Below are 27,292 nucleotides of genomic sequence, written 5' to 3'. Positions count from 1 at the left end.
CGTCCGCGGACCACGCGTCAGGGGCGGAAAAACGGCCGCTGACCACGCGGCAGGGCGGAAAATTGCCGCGGACCACGTGGAACAGGCGGAAAAATGGCCGCGGACCACGTGGAACGGGCGGAAAATGGCCGCGGATCCGGTTCATAAGTCGAGGCAAGTTCGTAAGTAGAGGTAAATTTTTGGGGCTGGAGCTGATCATATCTCGAAAAATTCATAAGTAGGGGCATTCGTAAGTAGAGGTACCACTGTATTTCAAATGTGTGATATCACATAAATTGCAACTGAGCTGGGAATAAATTGACTCAGCTGCCAAACGCATATGAGGGTAGGAGAACACGAAGGTTTTGATATAATGCTGGAGCAGTGCAAAGACTCCAAGTGGAAGTGCCTTCATTGATCACATGTACCTTTTTCAGGGGGCTCCAATCTTTAGGACAAATAGACTTAAATATTGTAAAAGAATATTTAAGCCATCTCCTCACTAGTGACTTAAAGTATCTTCATAGCGCTATCCAGTCTTCACTGAAGTAATAGAAATCTATCCTTTTTATTGTTATTTTGGTACAATGCTGGTTGGATGATTTTAGAAGATGCTATAAGTTGCTAGTGGGAAAATGATCTGTGTTGGTTATGTAATAACATATTCCTAGGGGCAAAAATCCATGATTATTTGAAACAAATCCAATTTTCCATTATTAAGTCAAAGATTCTCCACATAATCATATTGGCCTATTGCCTTGTTAAATTAATTTTAAAAATATATTTACCATGTTACTGGCCAAAGGTTTAAATATACTCATAAACAATATACATTTCTCCAAAATAATCCTGCTTTGTTCCTAAAAAAATAGAATGGACTTAATTAGATGTAAAACAGCATGCTAGTTATACTAAAATGTCACCGTCTTTCCTATCATTAGATGTTTTTAAAGCACTTGACAGAATAGAAGGTTAATTTACTTTAAAATTGTTATTGGAAATGCTTTTGGAAATAAGTTCATTGCTATAATTAATCAGTTATACCTACCAGTAGAAGCAATAATTAGTAGGGCTGTGCAGCATTTCAAATTGCCAATCCTAAACTTTACTAGAGGAGGAAAAATAAAAGTCTCCACTGCCAGTGTTTTAATGAAAGCCAGCAATAGAGGCTAAACAAGGGAAAGTTAAAGCTCGAGCAGCACTGTTCTGCTCATATCTGCCACCAGACTTTCTTTTATCTCAGCTTCCAAAACAGGGAAGAAAAGGCCTTATCTTCAGGCTGACAAGGAATTTCTGGGGGAAACACACACACACACACACACTCTTCCAAAATTGTTGGTGACTTGCTTAGATACACCAAGGAAGATGTTCACGTTGGTAGTCTTGTTCCAGGCCTGCTCCCTTAATATGAGGCTTCTTTATTCTTTCCTGCTTAGTAAATATAGCATCTTGGTGCTCCGGTGTTGGCTTCACCACACTCATTCCTGTCCTTCCTTTTGACTGTAACAACAATCAATCAATTTTATCTTTGGTTGTAGACCAACATAAAATTAATAACATAAAAATTATGCTAAAATAGAAATAAAAATAAAAAATCATATTGATAGAATAAGATAAAGATAAAATTATTTAGGTAAAATTACAGAGTAGAGGTATTAAAATGCAAAAGAATCCTATAAAATTACAATTAATTTTACAATGAATAATCTAAACACTATAAATAGCTAGGACAGATAACTATAAAAGGCCATAAATAATACTAGAATTTATAAAACACTATGAGAATGTAAAGATGTAACAGCACCTTTTCACTAATTTGTTAAATGGCTGCATCGTTTAAGTCAGTTTTTCCTTGCCTACAGTATTGTCAAGCCCCTAGCCAGCCAGCCTGCCTGCCTGCCTGCCTGCCTGCCTGCCTGCCTGCCTGCCTGCCTTCCTTCCTTCTCAGGGCTTGTAGGCTACTCTAATCTTTGCAATGTATTATTCCCCAATATGTACTTGGGATTAAAAACAATACAAATCAATTGTTAAAACAAAATTATACATTATAATAATACGCAAACAAGAGACATACTCAGAAAAATAAAATCAGTTCATCCTTAGAAAGAATAGCTATAGCCAACCAGCTCCCATGGCTTGATGAAACAGCCAAGTTTTCACTAATTTCCTGAAGGACAGGAAGGAGGGGCTGTTTGTTAGGGGGATACTATTTGTTTATTTATTCAACTTAAACATCATCTGATTCCAATTGACTGTTGGTAGCTCACAGCATAGAAACAGAACAACAGATATTCAGTCCAGATAAAAATATAGCAATAAACAGATGACAGATCTGGTCATATATCCAGCAAGGGTCTCTGACCATCCTAGCCCAAAGCCTGGGAGAAGAGGCAGGTCTTTAAGGCCTTCTGGAATACCATCAGGGTAGGAGCCACCTGGATCTCAGGGCAAATCTCATTCCAGAGAGCAGGTGCCATGAATGGAAAGATGTAGGATTTTATAGAACTAGAAATTTAATTGTAGATGGGAATCCTGTGACTTCTGAATATGTTTTGCAAAGGCAGATGGACATAAGGACAGGACAGGACAGGGTTCAAATGAGCCAAGTTCTTTTGTAAACCATATATAGATTACATCAATCAAAACCATTATTTTAAAAATGGTGTAAGATAATTTTAACAATATCAAAACACTTATATTAAGTGTTGTTTTCACCTTGTATTGTTATTCTTTCTAGTTCCTGTTTTTGTTTTGCAAAAATAAAGGGGAAAGGTGAGAGGAACAAAATTGGCTGAAAATCACACTACTATTATTGAGAGAGAGAGAGAGAGAGAGAGGCTGTTAGCTGGAGGCAGCATGCAAGCCATGGACTGCTAATTATAAAATAACTTTTAGGACTTTGAAGAACTAGCCTCCTACACACATCCATTACTTATAAGAATATCTTTCCACATGCATATCTCTCCCTTTCCTTTCCTTTCCTTTCCTTTCCTTTCCTTTCCTTTCCTTTCCTTTCCTTTCCTTTCCTTTCCTTTCCTTTCCTTTCCTTTCCTTTCCTTTCCTTTCCTTCTTTTGTTTGATTTTAATCGCATACCTCATAAGATTTCACCAGTGTAGGAGAAAGTGTTGATAGATACCATGTTGTATCTGCACAACTGCATCCATATGTGTGGGTATAAAATTGAATGAGTAATTCTGATAGTTCATGAGGAGGATAGAAATTATGTTGTTTTGGTTGTTTGTTTCAGGGGAAGTGGAGGTGAAGCCTCAGATACTTATTATGTTAAAAGCATCTTTTTCTGTCTCTTTGATTGAACTGTGGAGATTGTGCTAATGGTGGCACCTAGAACAGTGCTCCAGATGGCATCTTCTCATGATTTCATTTTTAAAGTATACAAAAAGGAGGATCATTTTTCAAGTAAATCAAAGTCACTCATATGATAAGCTATCATAGCATCCCCATTTCCACGCCCCATCTAAATTTTGTCTCCCTCCCCAAATACAAATCTTCCTTGGCAAGAAGCCCTCAGTTTGGATGAAGTAGTAATTTAGGGAAGAGTCAGGCCAGCCCACTTCCGACTGGGCTTATTATGACTAATATTAATTTGATGAAGGCCAATCATTTTACCAATGGAACTATAACGTTTTAAGTATTCATAGCACTGTAGCCAGAAGGGTAATATCTCGCAAGTCCATTTCTATATCAAACAGATACAGAACAATCTAGGCTATAATCTCTCTTTTTCATCAATGCCTCTATATCTCTTAGGTATGCTGGGAGAATTGGATGAGTTCCTCTACAGAGTTTACAATGGTGCCTGATACCAGCTTTTGTGATATTATTGTACCTACAATGAACACGGTCCAAATGGCATACCTCTTAGAAATGTTACTCACTAATCACAAACCGGTATGTATTGTCTTGATTTTCAGAAAGGTACAATCTAGTATTATACCAATGCAAGCATTCTGTTGCACAATTAAACTATTAGAAGCAAGTTTCTAGTTTCTCAAGTAGCCAGAAACATGGCTACTGTTAGTGCATTATTCTTGCATTTCTGGTTGGCATTATGATCTAAAAGATATTTAGTCTAATCTTTCCACATTTTACCTGACTGTTACTGGGCAAAAAAGTGATAACTAAGCATCATCTGGGGGAAAAAATGTATACTTGGCAGGTGGACCCATGAATACATAATTACAATTTTCTTTTCCATATGTAGGTTCTTTGTATTGGTCCCACAGGGACTGGGAAAACACTGACTATAGCAGACAAGCTTCTGAAGAACCTGCCTTTAGAATATATTAGCCATTTTCTGATGTTCTCTGCTAGAACCTCAGCCAACCAAACCCAAGATCTCATTGACAGCAAGCTGGATAAAAGGTAAAACTCTGTCTTAAAATAGTTCTCCAATTTTGTTCCTATTTATTTTATGTATTTGTACATTTATTAGTTGCCTTTGTTTTCCAAATCTGCTGAAAAAACTTTAAAAAATATAAAAAGCATAGTTTAAAAACTTAAAATAAGAAACAAAATGTTAAGGAATGACTTCTATCATTACCCCTCCTGTGATCTGTAGCAGAAAGAAACTTTGGGTTTAGCAATATGGACAAAAGAATATTGGAGAAATGTGGCCCCTGGAATTCCTATTTGTTATATCATTCATTTTCACTGAGTTTATAACAATACTTTTTACTATTCAAAATGGTTTTTTAAAATCAAATCACCTATAGTGATAAAAAAAAACACATGATCTGTGGATTATACATGGATGTGCACTCACGCAGAAGGAAAACACTATACAGTGGTACCTCTACTTACGAACGCCCCTACTTACGAATTTTTCGAGATACGATCAGCTCCGGCCCCAAAAATTTACCTCTACTTATGAACTCGCCTCGACTTACGAACCGGATCCGCGGCCATTTTCCACCCATTCCATGTGGTCCGCGGCCATTTTTCCACCCCTGACATGTGGTCCGCGGCCATTTTTCCACCCTGCCGCGTGGTCAGCAGCCGTTTTTCCGCCCCTGACGCGTGGTCCGCAGACGCCAGAACGGATTAACGGTAATTACATTGAACCTTATGGGAAAATTTACTTCGACTTGCGACCAACTCGACTTGTGATCAGAGTCACGGAACGGATTAAGTTCGTAAGTAGAGGTACCACTGTACATGGACATAAATTGTTCATGAGTACTGCATCTGTAAGACATATGCATTTTTTTGTAATAACTTTATTAAACATTACAGTTAAAAAGATAAAATTCAAACTAGAAAAAATAGAAGAACAAAAAAAAAAGACATACACATTTCTGTGAAACTGAAAATATGATTCAGACCTACTCTACTGAGTGGCTTTGTTTTATCAAGAAATAGTGGGAGAACTGCAGAAATTCTAAAGTCCTTAGTATTTTACTAAGAAGAATCTGAGCAATAAATCAGTTTTCACTTACACTAAAGATACTGGCTGTTGGTACTGTTTTCCAAGTTCAACTTAAGATGTTGGTGTTGACCTATAAAGCCCTTAAGGCTGCCTGCTCCAACTGGAATTGACCCAACCCATTAGAACCTACAGGGCAAAGTTACTTATAGTCCCACATTTCGGAGAGATGAGAGGACACAAAGCTAGAAAGTGCTGCTTCTCTGTGGCAGCACAGAGCATAGCCTCCCAACAGAGATCAGGCTAGTCCCCACCTTGTTGATCTTCAGGAAAATGTGAAAATTGAGTTCTTTTGGAGAGCGTTCTCCTAAGGTCATGCACTGCACTGTCTTTTACTCTTTTATTTTTGTTTTTAATTTGTTGCTGTTTTGTTCATTTAGTTGGGAGGTTTTATGATTGTTAGTTGTTTCATTTTAACCATACCATGGATGTTCTAATTTTTTTGCCATATTATACCTTATGTACACTGCCAAGAATTGCTAGATTGCAATGAAGTATATGTTTAATAAATGAATACATCTTCACTAAGCATTTGTATTGTGTATTTCACCCAGTAATTTTTATTTTTGTCCCGTTAAATGCAGGCGTAAGGGCGTTTTTGGCCCCCCGCTTGGCCGGTATTTCATTTTTTTCATTGATGATCTGAATATGCCAGCATTAGAGACCTATGGTGCCCAGCCACCCATTGAGCTTCTTCGGCAGTGGATGGATCATAAAGGCTGGTACGATAGGAAACAAATCGGTAGGATACAAGTTCTTTACCTAATTTCTGTACATAACACCGTTTTTTTTTTCCCAAACACGCAAGTGGATTTTAAAGTCACCTGCCCTGGCATACTTATATATCTGTGTGCTCCCATCCTGATTGTGTGTGGGGGGGGGAGTTGATATTTTAATGTGTCATTATTCTTGGACGTGCTTTTGTTTGTTTTCAGGTACCTTTAAGAAGTTAGTGGATATTAACTTTATTGGTGCCATGGGACCACCAGGGGGAGGAAGAAATGCAGTTACACCACGCCTCACGCGCCACTTCAACTATCTCTCATTCACTGAGATGGAGGACAGCAGCAAGAAGAAAATCTTCTCCAATATTCTTGGCAGTTGGATGGGTGGGTTTTGTGGAAAAGGATTTTTGCTCTTTCTCTCTTTCTTAACCCTCCTGTTAGGTGCCATATGACTTAAAGAAAGTATATCCTATTGTTCCAGGAGATTGTTGCTTAATTTCTTTGGTATTATTTGGACTGCTAGTTCATCTGTGGGCAGGGTGAGGCTCAGTAAAATTAAGAAAGCTAGCTTTTTTCTTAATAACATGCAAATTTTTAGCGCATGACTTATTTACATTATTGGGTTTACTGGGTCAATTCAACTTACGTTTCACAGAGAGAATGCAACCCATCAGCCATATATTTTGACACATTGGAAAAAATCAGCTGTTGTTGGTGCCAAGCTTAGAGCACTGAAATGGAATTTTTTCATGGCACTGATGTACCACCTTTGGCTTCATGAATCACGTTATGCAAATATGGTTTAATCTTAGTATCTCCATAGCATACTGACAAGTTCAGTGCTTAAGTTCACAATTTGCACAGGGAAATTTATCTAAACAAATATGGGGAAATCTTAATAGAATGTATAAAGTGGTCATTTCAAGGCACATATGCTATTTATTCCTTTTTTTCCAGGTGAACAGCAGAATACTTTCAGATAGTACCAGATAAATGATAGATTATCTGTTCACTGTTCTTATTGCATGCAATATTACCTGAGTCAGAAGCAAAATCAGGCCACTCAAAAACTCCTGTTGCAAGCTGGTCTAAAAGCCCCCCCGCCCCCCGCTTAGGCCATTGATGGGGGACCTCTGGCTTTCTCAGTGCCTTTTCTAGCCTGAAAGTATAACTGTCCAAGAAATGGAAGGGGCCAAGAAAGCTGAGTCAGTGTCAGGAGCACTTTAAAGCAGTTGTTTGTGAAGATACCCCTCTCCCTTTTCAGTGAGAAAGGTGAGAGACCATAGAAGACAATTTCATCTGGATTCCTCCCCATGCCCTTAGAAGAGTCCACTGGAGTTGGCGGCCAATAAATTTAAATAAATAAATGCTTTCCTTTGAAAAAGCATGGAGGAAACACATCCAGATATATTTATATACAGGTAGTCCTCACTTAGCAACTGCCTTGGACAGTGACCATTCATAGTTACGACAATGCTGAAAAAGTAACTTTGTGACCAATGCTTGCATTTATGACCTTTGCAGCATCTCTCTCTCTCAGTCATGTGTTTGCCATTACGTCAGTTAGTATGTGTTGTCCTGTGTAAAATTGTAAGCACAGTCACGGTCATGTGATTCTTCACTTAGCAACTGCTTTGCTTAATGACCAAGTTGGTGGTCCCAATTGCGGTCATTAAATGAGGACTGCCTGTATTAAGAAAAAGGGTTCTGTCTTTCTAGCACACAGTAAGGAAGCTGGGAATCCAGAAGAAAAATTACTCTCTTCCTAGATTACCAGTTGACTCTGTTTCCTGACTGCTAGGTAGAGGGGAGGGGATTGCAACTTTAAACTTCCCTTCTCTACAGTTTCCCTTGCTCTCCCCAGATATTTAATGCTGGCATGTGTATGTGTGTACAAGATAAATAATATGTTCATGTCTGTATGAGAGAGGGGACACTTCCCAATCTCACACAACCTGCTCGAAGCCAATCTTTAATCATCTATGCTTCTGTTGGCTTCAGAGCATTGAAATCAGGTGTGGAACACCATAAACTTTTCAATAATCTCTCCAGATGGCCAGTAAGAGATTTTTTTATTTTTTTTTTAAATTAGGCCTTAAAAAGTATCCTATCCGCTGAGTGTCATAGCTGCTGGAGTAGCAAAAATTATTTTGCCCCCATTCAGCAAATGCTCTCCCTCTACATTTCCATTATGAATAGTGTGCACATTGTTACATAGGAAGCTTTCTACTACTATATGCCATTCCTTCTGTTTCAGTTAAAAACGGAAATAGGGGATTATAAAAAGAAAAGCTATCAGGCTGAGCAACTTCTTTCAGCAGGGATTGCAAAGCTGACTAGAAATAATAACATTGGGTTCATGGTCTGTATTGCTTCTCTAGCAGAGTTAAGTTGAAGCAGAAACTGAAGCAAAAGCTTGCGCCCAAAAGCTGAACCATATTGGGATACATGGCAAAGCAAGAGCAGAACCAAGGGAAAAATCAACTGTCCAGACAGGCCCAACAGGTTTCCTACCAAGGCAAAGTGCCCCTGGGCAAAAAAAGGGCTCCCCTTTCTATTTTAGAAATGGTACTTTTCTGTAAAAAAAACCAAAAACATTTTATTTATTTCTTGATTTTTAGCTGGAAAACTAGGAGAAATATGTTACAGAGATCCAGTCCGTAAGTAACTTAAGATATGAATTATATTAGTGGTGCATTTTAGAAATATACTTTTTCAGTTATTTATTTTTAAAATTTGTGTAGCATCTTTCAGAGTTGGGTTTTACTAGGCCAATGTATATAGATTTATTGATTTTCCCAATGAGGAAAACAAAGAGTTTGTGTACAATCATCATCATTATCATCATCATCATCATCATCATCTGTCACCAGATCTCATATGTTCTCACTTGAAATCTTGCAAGTTCTCATACAAGAACAAAAGAAAGAATTTACCAAAAATAGTAAGCCAAACAAATTACAGCATGAGATATAATCAGAAAAGGAAATATAGCTGAACCTAATTTATACTAACACAATCATTAAACCTCTCCATATCTTTCTATCAAATCATTCTTCTTTCTACCCCATCCATATACTGTTCCATATTTTATATTTTATGGCCTTTTATTCTTTAGACTTCTCACCATTCCTTTTTCAAGATCATATCAACTCAATCCAACCATGACTTTTTTGAACTTCCCTTTTTCCTTGACCTTCCTTTCTATCTTCCTTCATGTGTTTGGTTTGCAGTTTGACCCTCCTTCATTCTCTCATATGACGAAACCATCTTAATGTACTTCTTTCATATTGGTTACTCGTGTTTATATTCAGTGCACTCTCATTCAGCATTCATCTTTTCTTGATTCTCATCTCTTGTTAAATTTACCACACACACTTAAGTAACCCATTCTCACTGCATTCAATTCACTTTTATCCTTCCCCTCATACCCAGCTCTCACTTCCACATAACAAAAAAGGCAAAAGCATGCTCTTATAAAAATATTTTCTCTCCTTTCAACAAACATTCATTCCTCACAACAGGCCACATTCTATCCACTCTCTTTCTGTCAGCATTTTCCTATTTTAACATTTCTTCATTCATTTCCCATTTAAGGAAGCATTCTACCAAGGTACACAAATTCCCCTGTTTGCTCTGTTTTTTCACCATTTATGCATAACATGCAATTATTCACTCCATTTTCCCTGTCAAACACAAATACCTTGGTCTTTTATAAATTAATCTTCAGATCCCTAATTCTCATTGCATCATCCACTCTATCTAGCACTCACTGCAGATCATTTGAATTCTCAACCAACACAGCATCATCTGGTTACATACATATGCATAAGTCATGTCAACAAACCTCTGCCATCACCACAAGCATTCCTTATATGCTTATCCATGAGCGGACATCACACATCCTTGTCTTTCAGATACATTGCACCGTGTCTCTTGACTACTCACAGCATCTGTTAAACAAGGGGAACACAAAAAAGGACCACACAAATGGAATAGAATCCCTCAAAATACTAGTTCTGGGTTATTAAAGTTTAAAGATAACAAACAGGATCATCAAATAAGTTAATTAGTGAAGACTGAAAAAAAGAACAGAATTCCAATTTGCCATGGCCAGGCACACTGCTGGCAGTTTTGTTTAGAACAAATTGAAAGGAACATTCCACAACAAATAAAGATTTAGCGCAATATAGATTCAGGAATAACTTTAATGGGATATTTTCTTAATCTGTTTTTGAAATGATTATCTTGCTTTGTCTCAAGTCAGGGTGACATATTGTCATGCAACCAATATTCAGTGTGCCTCTTTTGAAAAGACCTCCCTGCAAGACTGATCAGTATTGTTGTTTTTTTAGCTGGATGCCCACAAGTAGCAGATCTAAATGAACCTCTTGTTGATGCTACAATACACGTCTATTCAACCATCACATCCCAACTGTTGCCCACTCCAGCAAAATCTCATTATACGTTTAATTTGAGGGATCTCTCCAAGGTTTTCCAGGGAATGCTGGTGGCAGATCCAGCCAAAGTTGTGGTGAGTGCTGCTCTTGTAACATAGGCTGGAATTCCTACCAAAAAGGAGTTATAATTAATTTCCTAATTAGTCAATGTCCTGAGTCATTAACCTTTGTTGTGCATCTCATAGATTACATTATGAGTGAAAATGACTTTTTGTTTTCGTTTAGAGATTCACACTGGCTTTACTTAAAATGTATTTGAGATAAAAATTTTGGAATAGTTTTTTCTATGTTTGGTGGCAACAGCAAATGAATCACATCTGTATAATTCAGCCACACTATTTTTATCTAGACTATCCATGATGAATATGAAATTAGTTCATTCACGTTGTTAGTAATTTAGAAACAAGTACATCAAATTGGGAAAAGGACTACATAAAAAATTGTTAGATTGTGTAACATGAGAGAATGTTTATTTTAACCTTCTTTAAGGAAATTCTATCAGTGACTAGCTGAGCTGCTGTTTGTTTAGATAGCAGTATGTATAGAAAAGGCCATTTTTGTTTGTTTGTTTGTTTGTTTGTTTGTTTATTTATTTATTAAATTTATATAGCCGCCCATCTCACATGCGTGATTTAAAAATGGTTTGGGGTCATGTGGGTACCAAGCAGGGAACATTACTTAAGACTTTCACTACAATTCTTTGCCAGGATAAATTGCCCCTGCTGAGGTTGTGGTATCATGAAAGCTGCCGTGTGTTCCGTGATCGTCTAGTTAATGAGGAGGACCGGGTTTGGTTTGATGACCTGATGAAGAACATGATGTTGGAATGGGAAACCACCTTTGATGAAGTTGTTCCTCTTCAGCCCCTTCTCTATGGAGATTTCATGACACCTGGGTCTGATGTGAAGCTTTATGAACTGATTGATGACAAAGAGAAAGTAGGATGCACGTGATACTTCTCTGCTTCTTCTGTTTGTTATGTCTTTAATTCACTCTGCAGAATGTATAATTTAGGTGTGGTTAAGGAAGACATAAGGTTGCCTGGAAAGATATTCCAGATATGTTGCACATGTGGGCTAACATGGGAAGCATATATTAGAAGTATTTATTATTTTCTGTGTAAGAAGAATAAGGTTGTGCAAGGATAGACTGAACTCAAGAAGCATGCTGAGAATGATAGATGAAACCGGAAGGAACAGACCTAGATTATGCACTTTTCTTCCAAGCCCCCTGCTTCTTTTGGTGTTTAGGCAAGTAATAAAGAACAGTTGGGAATCTGCTATGCAGATGACTTGAGCACAGTACTTAGGCTTGAAAAATGCAATAAACTAGGAAAGGGAACAAGTTTTATGTTCATAGTACTGCAGCGAATGCCATTAAAATCTTTACAGCTGACCTTTGCAAGTAATTACCCTTCCCACAGAACTCCCAAGTGGAAGGAGAGTGTGCTTACTGAGAAAATGTTAATTAAGCAGAGGGTAAAAATGTAAAGATTTTAATAAGGAATGGTGTCCTTTGCATTCACTGCCATGTAGCCAGAAATAATAATGATAACAGTATGCTTTCTTTCATGATCACTAAATGAATTATAGTCATTAATTACTCTGGCCTCTTTGGTAAGCAAATGTTTGTCACATCTGTTGCTCAGATAGTTGAGGCTATGAGCAGTTAGATGACTTAATCAAGTCCATCATGGCTAAACTATGAGTTATATTCTGAAATTTTATCCAGTCTGTTGTTCTGACTTCTGATCATTGCAGCAAAAACAGGTATACTAGTTGTAATTTTATTTGTACCATGTTTGGTCTCAGTCAGTGTTTCCCTTTCTTGCCTGAAGGATATCAGTTTTGGAACTCAGATTCTAATTTTGTTAAATATTCTTTCAAATAATAGTATTTCACTTATTATCATCAGTGGAATCTTATAATCATACAGAATTATATACAGAATGCACTTCTCTTAAGATGGCCTCCAAAAACTGTTCTTACTGCTCTTCCCTTTTGTTTCCCTTTGTTCCTAGCTTATACATGTAATTGAAGAGTATATGGAGGAATACAATCAGATCAATACTACTAAGATGAATCTAGTGCTATTCATGGACGCTTTGGAGCACATATGCCGAATCACCCGTATTCTACGCCAGGCATTGGGCAATGCCCTTCTCTTGGGTGTTGGTGGTAGTGGAAGGCAATCTCTCACTAAGCTGGCATCTCATATGTAAGAAATGAATGCGTGTAATTCATTTCTGCACTAGTAAGCTGTGACAGGGTTACTTAGGAAGCAGATTATTGGAAGCCAGGATTTTTTGCAAGTTAGCATGCCACAGGTAGGAAACCAGAAATGAGGAATTGGGTAAGATGTATATTCCATCAATGAAGACACAGGTCATTGTTCCCAATGGTAGAAAGTGAAACAAAGCCATTTGGGGTATGTTACTGTTACTAATATGTATTCCCTAAAATATGGGGAAAGGATCACCTTTGCAAGGCAGCAGTAACAAATCCATCTGATCATCTGAGGCCTCATTGCAAAGTAATTCCATAAGGCAAACTATGTCATAATCATATTTATTATAGAAATAAATATGCACAGAAAAGAACCTATGCTTTTATCAAGCAGATTTTTGACCTGTTCGCTACAATATATTTGTTGCTAAAGAAATAAGCTATTGTTTTATTTTAAAAGTGGCTTGTTTCATTTGCAATCACTACTTTTGTAATGAAAATGTCAAGAAAATTGTGGCAATGCTTAAAATCTTCCTAAAGATGTTCTTCAGTAACATCTTTACAGGAGTAGCTCATGTCCTGATTCAGATTCCTTCCTTTTTAGAGCTGATTATGAATGCTTCCAGATAGAGCTTTCCAAGAACTATGGGACTTCTGAGTGGAGAGAAGACATCAAAAAGATCATGCTGAAGGCTGGTTTGCAAAGCCTCTCTATTACATTTCTATTTACAGATACCCAGGTAATCAAATCTATTGGCAAAGTGCAAGGATTGGAATTTCTTCATGTACTGTGTTAGTTAATATGTTTCTTACATGAGTAATAGTCATTTAAGTACACAGAACAGTTCCAACAACCTGGTTATTTTAGACTGCTGCACTTGTTTGGAGAAAGAGCTTTTAGGCTTACCCAGCTTATCTGCCTCTGATATAATGCAGTCCTATACTAGTCTATTTATATGTTATTCCCATTAAGTTCAATGAGAATTAATCCCAGATACGTATGCATAAAATTGAAACCATAAACCTCATTTTAGAACCTGTGTAATATTTCTATATACACGGCTCTCACTCTTAGCCTGTTATCTATTACTTACATAGGAAGGAAAGGTTTCTTGCAGGACATTAATTACTGTATGTTGCTTGGTAGTTCTGTTTAATTACATTGAGTATTTTTTAATATTATATTTATATCTGGCCAGTTGTATTAGCATATTGTTTTGGTTTCCAAACAGGTTTTGAATCAGCCAGATTAAAACATAGTGACTAGCTGATGACTATCCAATAAGATTCTTTAGGTTTTCTACTTTCAGTCACAACATTACAGTAAACTCTATTATGATGGATCTTAGAGGTAGGAAGGAAGGAAGGAAGGAAGGAAGGAAGGAAGGAAGGAAGGAAGGAAGGAAGTAAGTAAGGAAGGAAGGAAGGAAGGAATGAAGGAAGGAAAGATCTTAGAGGTAAGAAGGAAGGAAGGAAGGAAGGAAGGAAGGAAGGAAGGAAGGAAGGAAGGAAGGAAGGAAGGAAGGAAAAAAGTGAAGTTTATCAAATAATGTGACAAAATTATTGAGGGAAGGAATATCCTTACCATGCAGTGAAGAAGAAAACGAGGGATATTAAATTTTTCACGATATAGAAAGCATATATACATTGGTTGGCTGGTTGATTAGTTAGATGGGTAAATAAAATCTGCTAATATTAAAATAAAGTAGATGTATTGGAGGGATCATGGAGAAAGCTGTGAAACAATGAAGATAACATCATTATATATGTTTTTTTAGATTAAAAGTGAATCCTTCCTAGAGGATATCAACAACTTATTGAATTCAGGAGACATACCCAACTTGTATGGCCTAGATGAACAAGACCAAATTATGACTGCTATGAAACCAATTGTTCAGGATCAGGGACTTCAACCCACCAAGGCCAACCTGATGGCTGCATACACAGGAAGAGTGCGCAGTAATATCCATACAGTCCTATGTATGAGGTATGAGCTAACCTGGTACATATGGCTTAACAAGAAAGAGAAACTCTTCATATTAACAGCACCTTTCCTCTCTGTTAGTGGTGACTCATGCCAAAGAAAACTATATAATTACTCTACAGCAGCCTTCCTGAGCCTGGTACCCAACAGAGATTTGTGAGTCGTAACACCTCATTCCAGAAGGGATGATGGGAGAAATCATCCAAAAGGTCTAGACAGCCCTAGATCAGAGGAGTTTACTCTAGAAATATCTGAAAAGGAAGACAGGGATTCCTCTTTACTCACTCACATTTGCCCCAACATGCCACGCCAAGGTACTTGAGCCAGTGGTACTTCCATCCTAGTCCTACCCTTTTAATTACACACATGGTCCTAAGTCTATATATGCTTCTCTTACCACTATTGCAAAATGAAGACCTGGGTTGAAATCTGGATCTTGAAAAGCTCTCTATATGCCATGATTGCCATTTCTCCTGTTCTGGAAGAATTTGTGAGATTATGTTAGCCTCCCTTTCCACTGCACAGGGAATGTCACGTCACTTGGAGCGTGTTAGACTTTGAGAAGAGGAGGGCCTACCTACTTTGAGCCCTGCCTGTTTTGTAGCAAGAAGGATTTTTGAAGCAGCAGTTTCCATTATCATTTTATTGTTACTGCAGGACTCTGCTGGGCTTTGCCTTAAGTATTTCCTTGAGTGAGCTTCTTTTCTGAACCACTTCTCCCCCCGTACCCACATCCCCACTCTAGGCTTTGCATAATATTATTTTTCATCTCTCAGTAGCTAAGACTTAAAGCTCAAGGTTTTGCTTTGGATTACTGTAACTTTAAACCTCTCTTTCTAACCTTGGTGAAATGATGTGCTAAGAATCTGTAGTTTTCTTTTTGCCCTTGGCCCAAGCTCTTCAAGTCTACAAATACTAGATGGATTAAAGCTTATGAGGCACAGTGCTTCTACTTTCAGTTATAATGGAACCTCCCACCAGAAGCAGAGCAGCCTTGGTAACTTTTAGGACTAATGTTCCTGTAGATTATTTGGGGATGACACAAGCCTTGTGGTAGTCTGTGACCATACACTGTAGTTTAACAAACGTATGTAAGTTAGATTGTATCCTTCATTGTGTCTCCAGTACAGCTTTTCCTGCTATAATATATTCAGATTGACCAAAGCTAACAAAATCTGTTCTAACAAGAACTTTTCTTATTCCTTACTCTTTTCTGACGGTTTAGTCCTATTGGGGAGGTATTCCGAGCACGACTCAGACAGTTCCCATCTCTGGTAAACTGCTGTACCATTGACTGGTTCAATGAATGGCCTGCAGAAGCCTTGGAATCTGTCGCTGCTTCCTTTTTCAGGGATATCTCAGATGCTGAGGCTACTCCTGAAGTTATACAAGGAATGGTAAGTACCTCTCTTAGAACAAATTTGCTGTTCTGTGAAAAACGTTGAAAGAGTTAGCAGCTACTTGATAATCAAAGATAATTAATCATTAGAATTTAGAGTGTTCCTTTTTAATAGTTGGAACACATGCCATTTTTCATGTCCTATCCATTTGATATTATGTATTTCAAAAATCATCTCATTTGGTTAGCATGTTCTACCTTCTTAAAAGCTGCTTGAAGTTTCTTAAAATTGCTTTCTATATTGTAGATTCAAATGTGTGTAGATATTCATCAGAGTGTTGCAGTTAAGTGCAAGGCATATCTGGCAGAATTGGCAAGACATAATTATGTCACTCCCAAAAGCTACTTGGAACTGCTCAGCATCTTCATCGGTTTGATAGGAACAAAGAAACAGGAACTCAACGTTGCCAAGAACAGGATGAAGAGTGGATTGGATAAGGTAAGATTCTTTAGAAACATTCTTTTTTCATTGACCTTCCTCCTCTTTTTAAAGGAACCTCACATATACTTAATGAATTATTGCAATGATTCCTGTATTGAAAACTGACAGAGCCAACCAAAGTTAAACATCTTTATTTACCATTTATTTCATGGCATAGTTAAGCATATGCTCAAAACTGTACTAATACTAATTCTGGCTGAATTGTGATTAAGATTTTTATATCTGAAGGGCCTTGATGACAAGCATACTCACATTATTCTGTGCGAACTAGGATCTTTAATCAGGAGGTTGCCTTGATTAGAGATTCTACAAGTTACCCATATCCCATCTTCTAGGCAGCTTGCTTCATACAGTGTACTGACACACTCAGGATACAAGAAAAAGTCATTTTTATCCCACTTAAATTCTTTCAAGGATGATCACTACATTCTTCTTTTCATTTGAGATTCACCTTGATGCGTTTTGTTTTTTCTTTCCCTCCAGCTTCTGCGAACAGCAGATGATGTAGCAAAAATGCAAGAAGAGCTAGAATTAGCCCGCCCCCTGCTGGCAGAGGCTGCCAAAGACACTCTAGTCACCATGGAACAAATACAGGTACTGTATGCTCTGCAGTGTACCTTCAGAAGCCAGTGCAAAGTATTGCTGATGCCCAGATAAGAAGTGAAAAAACAGACATGATCATTATATTCTGTGCAAATGCTTAATCTCGATTTTCTTATGTTGAAGGAAGCAGCACTTACACTGCATCTCTGTCTTGCTTTCACCTAGGACCTGGCCTACACTTAGAGTAGGGAAGCACAGATTGAATGTCATTAAAGAACTACAAAGTCTCATTTATTGTTGCTATTGTTATACAAGGGCGGAGTGCCATTTATATTTTCTTACAGAGGTGACAAAGTATCCTGAGTGCCTTTTGCTTTAGCACCCAAACAGTTAGCTTCAATATGTAAGTTGCTTCTCAAGTAAAAATGTATTGTTTAAGCCACATTCCTAAGAAGGGATTTTTAATTCACAGTTAAGAACTTAGAATTTATATTTAATATTTTGCAAAGGGGACATGCAACAAAATGTTGCAATTCATTTTCCTTCATAGCACAAATAGCCTCATACCTTTCATACCTTTCAAGGAAGGACATTTCACTCCTTGTGCCCATTCCATTTGTCTTTTCCATCTGTCCTTCCATCTCTCTACAGCAGTTTTCCTCAACTTGATACCCTTAAAGTATCTTGGAATTCAATTCCGATAATATCAAAATCCTGCTGGTTGACAAATGCAAGGGTTGAGTTTTGACATCTCTGAGGGGCACAAATTTAGGGAAGACTGTGCTGCACTCTGTGGCCACTGAGCATGTTCCACCCTCAGTAGGCTGTTTCAGAGGTTGTGTTTTGTTCCTTTAGTTTCATTCCCTTAATAATAATTTTATGCTGCACAGTTTGGAATCCCACTAAGCTTAACATTTTGGTCACAATTACAGGTATGCCCATTTTCATCAGGTGTGTTCATTATCACCGAAAGCAACTTTTTATTAAATAGCTGCACCTTAATTATTGTGGTAAACATATTTAAGCGTAAATGTATTTATTTCAGATCTTACAGAGAATAAGGAAAATAAGGCTGAAGTGATTAGATTGTAATAGATTTGCAACCTTATATTGATAGTAATGCCTTTTTTAATAATATTTTATTAGAGTTTTACATAATTAAAAGCTAATACAGAATTAGAAAAGATATGCAAACAAAAAAGAAGAGAAGAGAAAAAAAGAAAGACATATAAAAGGGACTCCCCCTCCCTCTAAACAAACATAAGCATTTACAGTAACTTGACACCTCCTTTAATATTACAGAAATTTTTTAAAAAACTCTTCTTCCCATTTCTCATCACTAAACAATAACCAAATAATAGAAAGATTCATCAGTTTTATTCAGAAAAAGCATTAAGAGTACAAGTAGTAGTAACATATATGTTTTAAGCTTTGAGAAATAAATCTGTTTTGCATTTTGACTTATAACAATTACTCTAATAAGTAAACATAAAAGATTAATCCCCATAAGTATAAAGAATATCAGTAACAGTAACATTATAAACTAGTTATTATAAACTAGATATAATATGTCCCTTTTGCATTCTAACCCGTAACTTTCTCTAACAAGTAGGAAGTGAAAGATTTCATTACCATATGAAAAAATCTTTATATCGTCTTGCAATCCTGGTAAAAAAAAGATTCCAATAATAACAACCAAAATCAAAATGTATACAGTTTAACCCTAGTCAAATAAGTCCACTTTGAACTCCTTTTTCTTCTTAAGAGGCTTAATCTTCCATTGCTTTTTCAAATAAAGTCTCACATAGTGATTTCTTATAATTTTCTCCCTGTTTTCAGTAGCAACTTCAGAGATTTGGTACTTCCCTCATGTGGATCCACAGTAAGATAAGTCTCCAAGTCACTCTTCTGATTTATGATCAGGATATCGCTTTTAGTTATTAAAATATCAGCCAGCATAATTTGTATATCCATTACAACTTCTTTCTCCATGTCACTCTTGCAATCAAATATCTTTAAGTTCATTTTCAAATCCACATCTTTTTCCATATCTCTTTTATATGGCAATTATTTACAGTCCATTTTAAAATCCCTATTCAAATCATCTTCAGCTTTTGTTTTATTCAGTAGAATCTTTTATTCCTCTATAACCTCTTTTAGATCCAATTTTAAAAATAAGTCCTGAACACATTGTTCCCAAACAGATTTAAATTATTCTATAGTAAAACAATGTTCCTCCATTATGTTAGGAAGTATCTTTTCCTTGAATTGCTCTCTGGATCCCTCTAGTTAACCTTCCAAGCCCAGTCTTATCTTTTGTTTATTTTCAAAGCCAAAACTTTCCCACAGTACGTTTTCTTATAGTAAATTCCAAAATAATCTGTATTTTTATAAAATTTAAAACAGTCCATTAAAAAAACAAACTGCTCTTTCAAATCCATCTGGCCCCTTAAGTGTCCACAGCCAACATTCTTAACTTCCTTTCACTGTTTTCCAAAATTTTTTGTTTGTTTGTTTTAATCTTTAAACTTACTTAAATCTTCTTTCTCCCGGGATAGAAGGAAATTCTCCCAGTGTACAGCAACTTGCCTTTCAGAAGGTTTTTAATTTCCAAGTAAATTGCTAATAATTAATTTCCGATTTTAATTTAAAAAGGAAGTGAAAAAAAATCTAGTATCTCTTTATAGGCTCCAAACCATGGCTTGGGCTCGATGTTTCCTGCAACTCCCAAAGTGCTCAACCCACTGAAGACTGCTAAATTGTGATTTCTTCATAGGAAGCCTCTGTAAGGAATACTTGTGGGTGATCTGGTCATCTCCTTTGCCCAGAGATGGTCCCGAAGAGCTGGACTTTTCACTGGCTCCTCTTAACTGCCACTGTTGCCGGCTCTGGGAAAATGGAGTCATCTTCAATCTACCATTACTCCCCCAGAAGCCCAATTGATAGTAATGTCTTGTTCTCAATAAAAATGCATAGAATCATGCTTTTAATATTGCCTGTCTTCCTATTACATGTTCCCTATGTATCTAAATAAAATAATATTGCTGGTTTTAAGAATCACCTGAACCCCTAAAGGCAAAATTACAAGGAATTTAACTTATGTTCTTGTTCATTTCTTTTAGAGGTAGTTATTAATGCACATTAATGAAATATTGCTGCTGTGTAACAGGATTTGAAAATCTTTAGGTTCTCCAGTTCTTAGATTCTTATCACGTCCAGCCAGCCAGAGATGATACAGCTTGGAGTCCATCAACAGATAGTATGATATGGATTCCAAACACTGTACAAAGCACACACATGAAAAAAAAAAGTATTTACAATACCTATAATATTATAACCAATTAAGCTGTATTCTCCCATGAAAATTTGAGTGAAGGGGAAGAAAGATTGTACACAGTCCTAAGCACTTTTGTTATTGCAGGTAGACACAGCTGTAGCAGAAGAGACAAGAAATGCGGTACAAGCAGAAGAAATGAAAGCTAAAGTGAAGGCTCAAACTGCTCAGGCTATTGCTGATGATGCACAGAAGGACCTAGCAGAAGCCCTCCCTGCTCTGGATGCTGCCCTGGCAAGCTTGAGGAATCTCAACAAAAATGATGTTACTGAGGTAATAAATAGAAAGGAAAGAGGATAGATTTTAGCACAAATTTGGTACAAGCACTTTTTGGGGTATGTCAGTCTCTACATGACACAGTGGAGTTTCTCAGTGGTATATGTACCACTAGTTTGATGGCATTGTGGTACTCAAACAGTCTGAGATAGCTTTAAAGAAGGTCCTTAAAATTCTTCCACTAGTTGCACTCACTGAAGCATATGATAAGTTAGGCCACATGCTCTCCAGTCCCCTTGTGACCTTTCATTGTCCTGCCACAGCCATTTCAAGCTTGGAAGGAGTTACCTGATCAATGCTGAGTTTCCTTCTCCTCTGGATGTGGTGCTGATCCACCAGCTGTTTCCTTCCCAGGCTTTGAATGTAAGTGGCCCAGGAACTGGAGATGGCAGCCAGGACATGTCAGTCATTCCCCACATGAGCAAAGCTATATTTTGTACCACTTTTGAGCCACTGTGGTATGGTGGTTCAGTTCTTGGAGTAGGAGCAAGGAGACCCAGCTTCTGCCATGGAAGTTCACAGGGTGATTTTGGGCCAGTCATCCTCTCTCTCAGCCCAACCTACTTCACAGGATTGTTGTTGGGGAAAAATAGTTTTTGTGCTGGGCTTAGAAATAAACATGCTAAATACTATTTTAATCCAAGATTAAGTATTTATTTGCCACTTGAACCACATTATGTATCCCATGCCATAACAACAATCACAAATTAGATCAAGGATGCTGTTCAATAGAAATCTCTATGGGACCAGCAGCAATCGGATCTCTAGCCCAATTTTTAGTTCTTTATCATATTTTCTAGTCACACTTTTCTTTTGGGGTGGCTTGTATGAGATCACAGTCCCATTTAGTATATCATATGTGGACTCACAGTTGATAATTACACTCAAGACTGGCTCACCTGTCAGTTTTCTGTATTCATGTTGCTATTTGTAACATCACTTGTAAAATTCAACAAATCAGTTGTCAGCCTCTGATCTGTTCTCATGAACCAGCACTCTGTAAGGGCACAGGCAGTAAGCAGGCTGTCACCAGCTGATGGTTGGCGCGTGATGGGAGGCAAAACTGAAGCACCAAATCAGCTGAATATGGGGAGGCTAAGATGGACTACCTGATGGACCTTCATGGACCATACTTTGAAAATCATCACTCCCTATCAGGTTTCCTATTCTCCTAACATTTATCATGCTCACTAGGAACTGTAGGTGCTGTAGTGTAATCCTTGTAGAGGGCACAAGCTTGAGAAAGGCTGATTTAAAGTGAGTATAGAATACTATGTTCAGAGGATATTTGCAGAATAAGCCCGTAATTGTTTTGCCATCAAGTCTCTTTTAAGATTACTGGATAGCTTGTTTGCACTGAAAATAAAATGTCTGAAGAAATACTTACATGACCAAATCCCAAGAGGATTCTGCAGTCTCAGCTTAAACATGTCTCAGCATGGTTACAGGTTTGTCAGCATACTGCTTTGTTTAAACAGTGAAAATTAACATGAGTAGGCAAAATTTTTATTGACAAATTTCAATAGGTCCTTTCCAACACAACAAGTAATATACATAGACATTATGTGTTTTAGAGGACTGAACTTTAAAAAAAAAATGAAGGATGGAAAAGAATTGAATTTGGCCTCCTTGAGAGCTAAGAAAACATACCAGGCTTTAAACTCACTGGCAACTTTTTGAAGTAAAGAGAATTGAAATGGAAAAAATATTGGAGGAAATATACAGTACAAGTAGAACACTAATTTTAGTAGTATTTATAGTTTTATACCAACCCATCTCAGTTTCTGTGCAACATCCACCACATGGCTCAGATTCAGAAGAAAAAAAGAGACTAAACTATAGTGAGAATATAATATAGTAAGTATAGTGTATAGTATAGTAAGTATATTGTATATGTATTTGACTATACTATACTGTAGTATAGTAAAGTAAGAATCCAAAAAAGAGAAAATTACATGGAGTCCTTATATTACACAATATTTCCCAGGTGATTTATGATAATAGATACCTTCCACCAAATTAACTCCCAGAAAAGGGCCTATGTCATAATAGACATTAATGTATTCTTCAGAGAAGAGGCAGCAGGAAGATGAAAGTTTACCCTGCTAACAATGCTAGAATGCTTTTCTTAGAAGCTTTCCATTCAGTCGAGACAGAATTTACATGGGAGCACGTTGGAACAAGATTATTTTCTACTTCTAACTCTTCTCCACTGATGACTCCATTACACACATGAAGATACCAGTGTCTGCTTTTCAGCTTTTTGTACCAGCTTCTTCAGGTGGTCTGGGTTGTTGAAGAAGTGTATATAGAGGTTTCGCTCAGTCTTCTGAAAGTGGCTCTGCATAGCTTTGCGTTTGGCCTTTAAGTCAGTCAGGGTGTCCATTAGCATTTGATAGAGTTTAGCCTGTGTGATGCTAAGCTGCTCCAGAGGTTCTGACAATTCCTGCAAAGAACAGTGGTCAAAACAAGTGTGCCAAAAGCAGGATCTGATTTGTTAAATTCACAAGTCAGCTTGCTACTCCAAATTTCATTTAGAATCTCAAAGGGAAAAAAGTTAATAATCATAGGATAGACTGATTGTTTTCTTGAGTCTTTTTAGAATGTCTCTACACATATAGCAATAATGTAGCAGAAGAACAGAACTTAACATATACAGTAATGGACAAAGACCATTGCATACCTGAGCATGAAGCATTAACTGGTTGGAGTCACCATATATCAAACAGTACAGTGCCTTGTTCTCAGACTCTAGTTTAAGAAACTGAGGAAATGGTGTGGCTAGCTGCACTTGAAGCATTCTGAGTTCCTGGCACAATCGTGAACTCCTGCTTGCCAAAGTCTCATATGAACGAAAAAGTTGTTTCTCTTGACTGTGCTTGTCCAACATCTCCCACAACCTGAGGAGAAAGAAAAATCCCTCAGAAATTAAAGGATTTAGGATCTTAATTCAGAGAGTATTTAATAATAAAGAGTAGGGAGATAATCATATACAGTATTATCATAACCATATATCCTAAATAGAGTGGCTACCCAACCTCAAGTCCATTTATCCTGGTCTTATCATTGTGGGAGAATTCAGGTTCTCCGAACAGTCTTCTAATTAAAATCTAAGGCAGTTCCAGTATTTTTCTGAAATACAAATAGTTGGTGCTATTGATGTGGCTATCCTAAATACTCTATTCTATAGAAACCCTTTCTTTTCTCCCATTCTCCCATAACACTCTTTTCCCTCATTAAATTGTGTTCCATAAAAGGGATAGAACTCTGTTTCAGTTTTAGCCAAATATTATTTAATTTTCCAAAACAAGCCTGTTTTCACCCTAAACCAAGCAAACCTTCCTTCATTTCTAGTAACTATTAGGCACTTGTAATTCAGTAAGGTTCCACTGCCATTCTCCCACCATTCCTTACCGTAAGGTAGTGAGATCACTAGGATCTATCAAAGTTCGTGGGCATTGCTTAATGGAGAATCTTGAATCCTCAAAGCAGGATTGCCATTCCTCTAATTTAGACTGAGATTTTTTCAGGACATTCATCAGTCCCTCCAACTTGGTTCCAATCCATTGCAGATTCTTTTTCTTCAACATCAGCAAGAGTCTCAGCAGCTCAAAGTGGCTGAGCTGGCCCAGTATCTGGCCAAGAGCTTCTTCTTGTATACATTCAAGATATTCAAGTCTCATGGCTTCCAGGTCAAGTTCTCCATTTATTATAGGCAAACGAAGCAGGCGGGCAATGCCTTGAAGCAAGGGCACAAGCAATTGGGTCTTTCCATTTACTTCACTTTGGAGAGTGCATAACTGTTCCTGGCAATTAGCCACACGAAAACTTAATTCACACTTCTCTTCCTTCACCTGGAGAACAGCAAAGTATTGAATTCCTTACAGGAAAAGATACTTCATGTTTTTATATCAGTTTTGCTGGCAAGTACAAAAATATATTCTGATACCCCCAAAAAAGATTACACAAACCAGTAAAATTTATGGTTTGCAAAGAAAGCTTGGGAATCTAATAAAAAAGCCTAATGGGAATTACAGCAGGATGCTCCCCATACATCTAAAAATTCTGACCTTAAAACAATTTATTTGTAAGTGGGAAATTGTCAAGGACATTCAACATAGTCTCAATTGATTTAAGAAAAAGAAACATTTAAAAATGTGGAAGGAAATTGAAACAGAACACCAGGAGAGTTAGATCTTTTTCTAACAGTTGGGGGTTACCACAAAGAATAATGGAAATTCAGTTAGCATGCATATCATATGTCAAGAGAAGTACAGCAAAGTGTAACAGATCATCTGAGAAACTAACAAGAAGTGTTAAGAAAGTTAGTGGAGAAAGGAAGGCTTAATGGCCTAATGAGCACATAACAATTTCACTAAAAATACAAGTAGACAATAAAGGGTTCAAAATTATTTTGAGGAGTATATAGTGAATAACCTTAAGACCAACAATATTTTTTAAAAAATACATCAAACCAGAAAGGTTGCTAGGTAGGAATTGGTTAAAGGAGCACTACAGGATGATAAAGGGATTGCAGAGAAGGTTTTGGCTTACAAAAATGGACAAGTGACAGAAGTATATAAAATTATCCATGATTTTTAAAAAGTAGATTGAAAGCAAGTCTTTTCTTTTTCAATATACGTAATGTAACATTCAGGGCAGATAAATTAAAATATTTTTTAATTGATAAACTGGCATTTGCTGTCAAAATATGTAGTAATATCTACTAGTTTGTGCAGCTTTAAAAATAATTATATAAATTCATCCACAATAAGTTAGTTGGTGGCCACTAACAATAATGGTTATATGTTGCTATCAATATCAAATATACCTTGATTCTTAATAGCAGCTCCTAGAGGCAGAACTGTGCTACTGCATTTACGTCTTTCTCTGGGCTTCTCATAGGCATCTAGATGGCCACTACAGAAACTAAAAGCTAGAATAGATTGACTTTTGGTCTGTTCCTTATGTTAAATAGAGTAACTGATGAAAATAGGATCAATACAAAAAGAAAAAAAGGAAAGGAAAGGGCTATTTTCTGAAACCTGAAGGCTAATAACCTACCTTGTTCTCCTTAGTGACTTTCAGAACCTTTCCTGCCCATTGCAAGGTGGATGAAATTCCCTTAATTCTTGCAGTAGTCATGACTATCACTGTTTTGCTCCACATGTATGTTAACTCCATATGTCCCAGTTCTTCCCTATATCTTCCCATGTTTTTATCTTTAAGGTGTTCTATTTGGCCAGATTCTGTCTGTGTCTTCAGCCCTTTTTGACAGAAATCCTGAATAGGCAGGCCTTCAGTCTTGAAATTATCTGCTTTCGGTTGGTCTATTTTTTCTAGCAGCTCTTTCTGTTTAAAATCTGACTTATTCTTGCTGGGCAGTTGCTCTTGATAGAGAATTTGGTTCTTTAAAACTTCCAAGGTTATTTTGTGATCATCAGAATTATCAACATAAACTAAACTCTTGTCTTCCAGCTGTAGCTGCTGAACTAGTTTAGCTATAGATTCTGAACTCAGCTGTTCTGTAATGTCTCTTTGCTCCTTTTTTGCAAAAGTTGTTTGATCAGTCTCCATATCATTGATAATACTTGCCACAACTTTTGGAAAAAATCTCAAAAAAGCTTTTGTGAAATTTTCTTCTGTTTCCAGGTAGTGCCCTAGATCTCTTGATAAAGTTAGTTGCTCATACCCAGGTTCCTTATGCCAGTGTGCTAGCTTCTCTGTTATCTGACCAGCCTCACTGAGGATATCATTGCTTTGAAAATTCTCTAGCTCAAGCTTTAGGTGCACCTTCTTCAGTTCTCTGTTTGATCTCTCTTTTTTGTCTGTCAAATGGCAGAGCTTCTGCTTCAAACTGGCTACACGAATCTGAAGCTTGTTGCATCGCATTATTCGACATGCACATTGATTCTTCAGCATCTGCATCTCTTGTTCAAGTAACTCGAGGGGCAGGGCTTCATTCTCTTGTAGCTCACTGTTCAGCTGAGAAGATTGGCTACAGGTCCTCAACACTTCCTCCAATGCTTCACCTTCTAAGATGGGCTTCCCAGAAATTATCAGTTTCTCATAGGTCTCTAGTTCTGTAGGATTCAGTACATTCTCTTCTCCCACTGTGTTGCAGAACCACTCCAGAAATTGTTCTGTCTGAGGACAGTCAAAGAGCCAGTCAAAGTCCTTCTCATGAAGAGTAGTTGCCTTGGGATAGACAGTTTTCAAGACTTCTACAAACTCTGTTCCTCTGTCAACTGCCTCCAGCAGAAAAGCTCTGGAACGTCTCCGGGTAAACATGTTTGTATTTTTCCTCTAACCCTGAGAGAAATATACAAAGTTTGTTTCATACGTGCTGCATCTACGATATAGCTGGGCAATTATAGCACTTATCTCTAATAGAAATCTGTCTAGAAAATACCAAAATACCAGGATTTTTGTCAAGTTGTATATGTAAAAAGCAATAAATTAGACTTTGAAAATATGGACA

General features: G+C 37.2%; 2 protein-coding genes across 2 annotated transcripts in view; one reads left to right on the top strand and one right to left on the bottom strand.

The window, feature by feature from the left end:
• The window catches only part of DNAH1 (dynein axonemal heavy chain 1), a 158,679-nt gene that overhangs the window by 96,972 nt on the left and 34,415 nt on the right, over positions 1-27,292 (top strand). Inside the window, exons 41-54 of the mRNA XM_025167399.2 lie at positions 3,749-3,889; positions 4,203-4,363; positions 6,008-6,165; positions 6,359-6,532; positions 8,770-8,808; positions 10,504-10,682; positions 11,316-11,546; positions 12,629-12,825; positions 13,438-13,573; positions 14,612-14,820; positions 16,043-16,214; positions 16,464-16,655; positions 17,142-17,252; positions 20,623-20,808. Coding sequence (XP_025023167.1) covers positions 3,749-3,889; positions 4,203-4,363; positions 6,008-6,165; positions 6,359-6,532; positions 8,770-8,808; positions 10,504-10,682; positions 11,316-11,546; positions 12,629-12,825; positions 13,438-13,573; positions 14,612-14,820; positions 16,043-16,214; positions 16,464-16,655; positions 17,142-17,252; positions 20,623-20,808 — 2,286 coding nt within the window. The remainder of the gene's footprint in view (positions 1-3,748; positions 3,890-4,202; positions 4,364-6,007; positions 6,166-6,358; positions 6,533-8,769; positions 8,809-10,503; positions 10,683-11,315; positions 11,547-12,628; positions 12,826-13,437; positions 13,574-14,611; positions 14,821-16,042; positions 16,215-16,463; positions 16,656-17,141; positions 17,253-20,622; positions 20,809-27,292) is intronic.
• On the bottom strand, positions 23,036-27,102 carry LOC112540780 (HAUS augmin-like complex subunit 3). The gene is made up of 4 exons (XM_025167402.2): positions 25,876-27,102; positions 24,226-24,665; positions 23,495-23,711; positions 23,036-23,257 (listed from the first exon to the last, which is right to left on the bottom strand). Exons 1-4 carry the CDS (start codon positions 27,100-27,102, stop codon positions 23,036-23,038), a joined length of 2,106 nt encoding a protein of 701 aa, XP_025023170.1.

Source organism: Python bivittatus, unplaced genomic scaffold (assembly GCF_059951505.1).
Source record: "Python bivittatus isolate LINGU-HERP-01145 unplaced genomic scaffold, Pbiv_v1 ctg000080_np1212, whole genome shotgun sequence".
In the NCBI taxonomy this organism is placed as follows: domain Eukaryota; kingdom Metazoa; phylum Chordata; class Lepidosauria; order Squamata; family Pythonidae; genus Python; species Python bivittatus.
The sequence above is the reverse complement of the archived record's forward strand: the minus strand, read 5'-3'. Positions and strand labels throughout refer to the sequence as shown.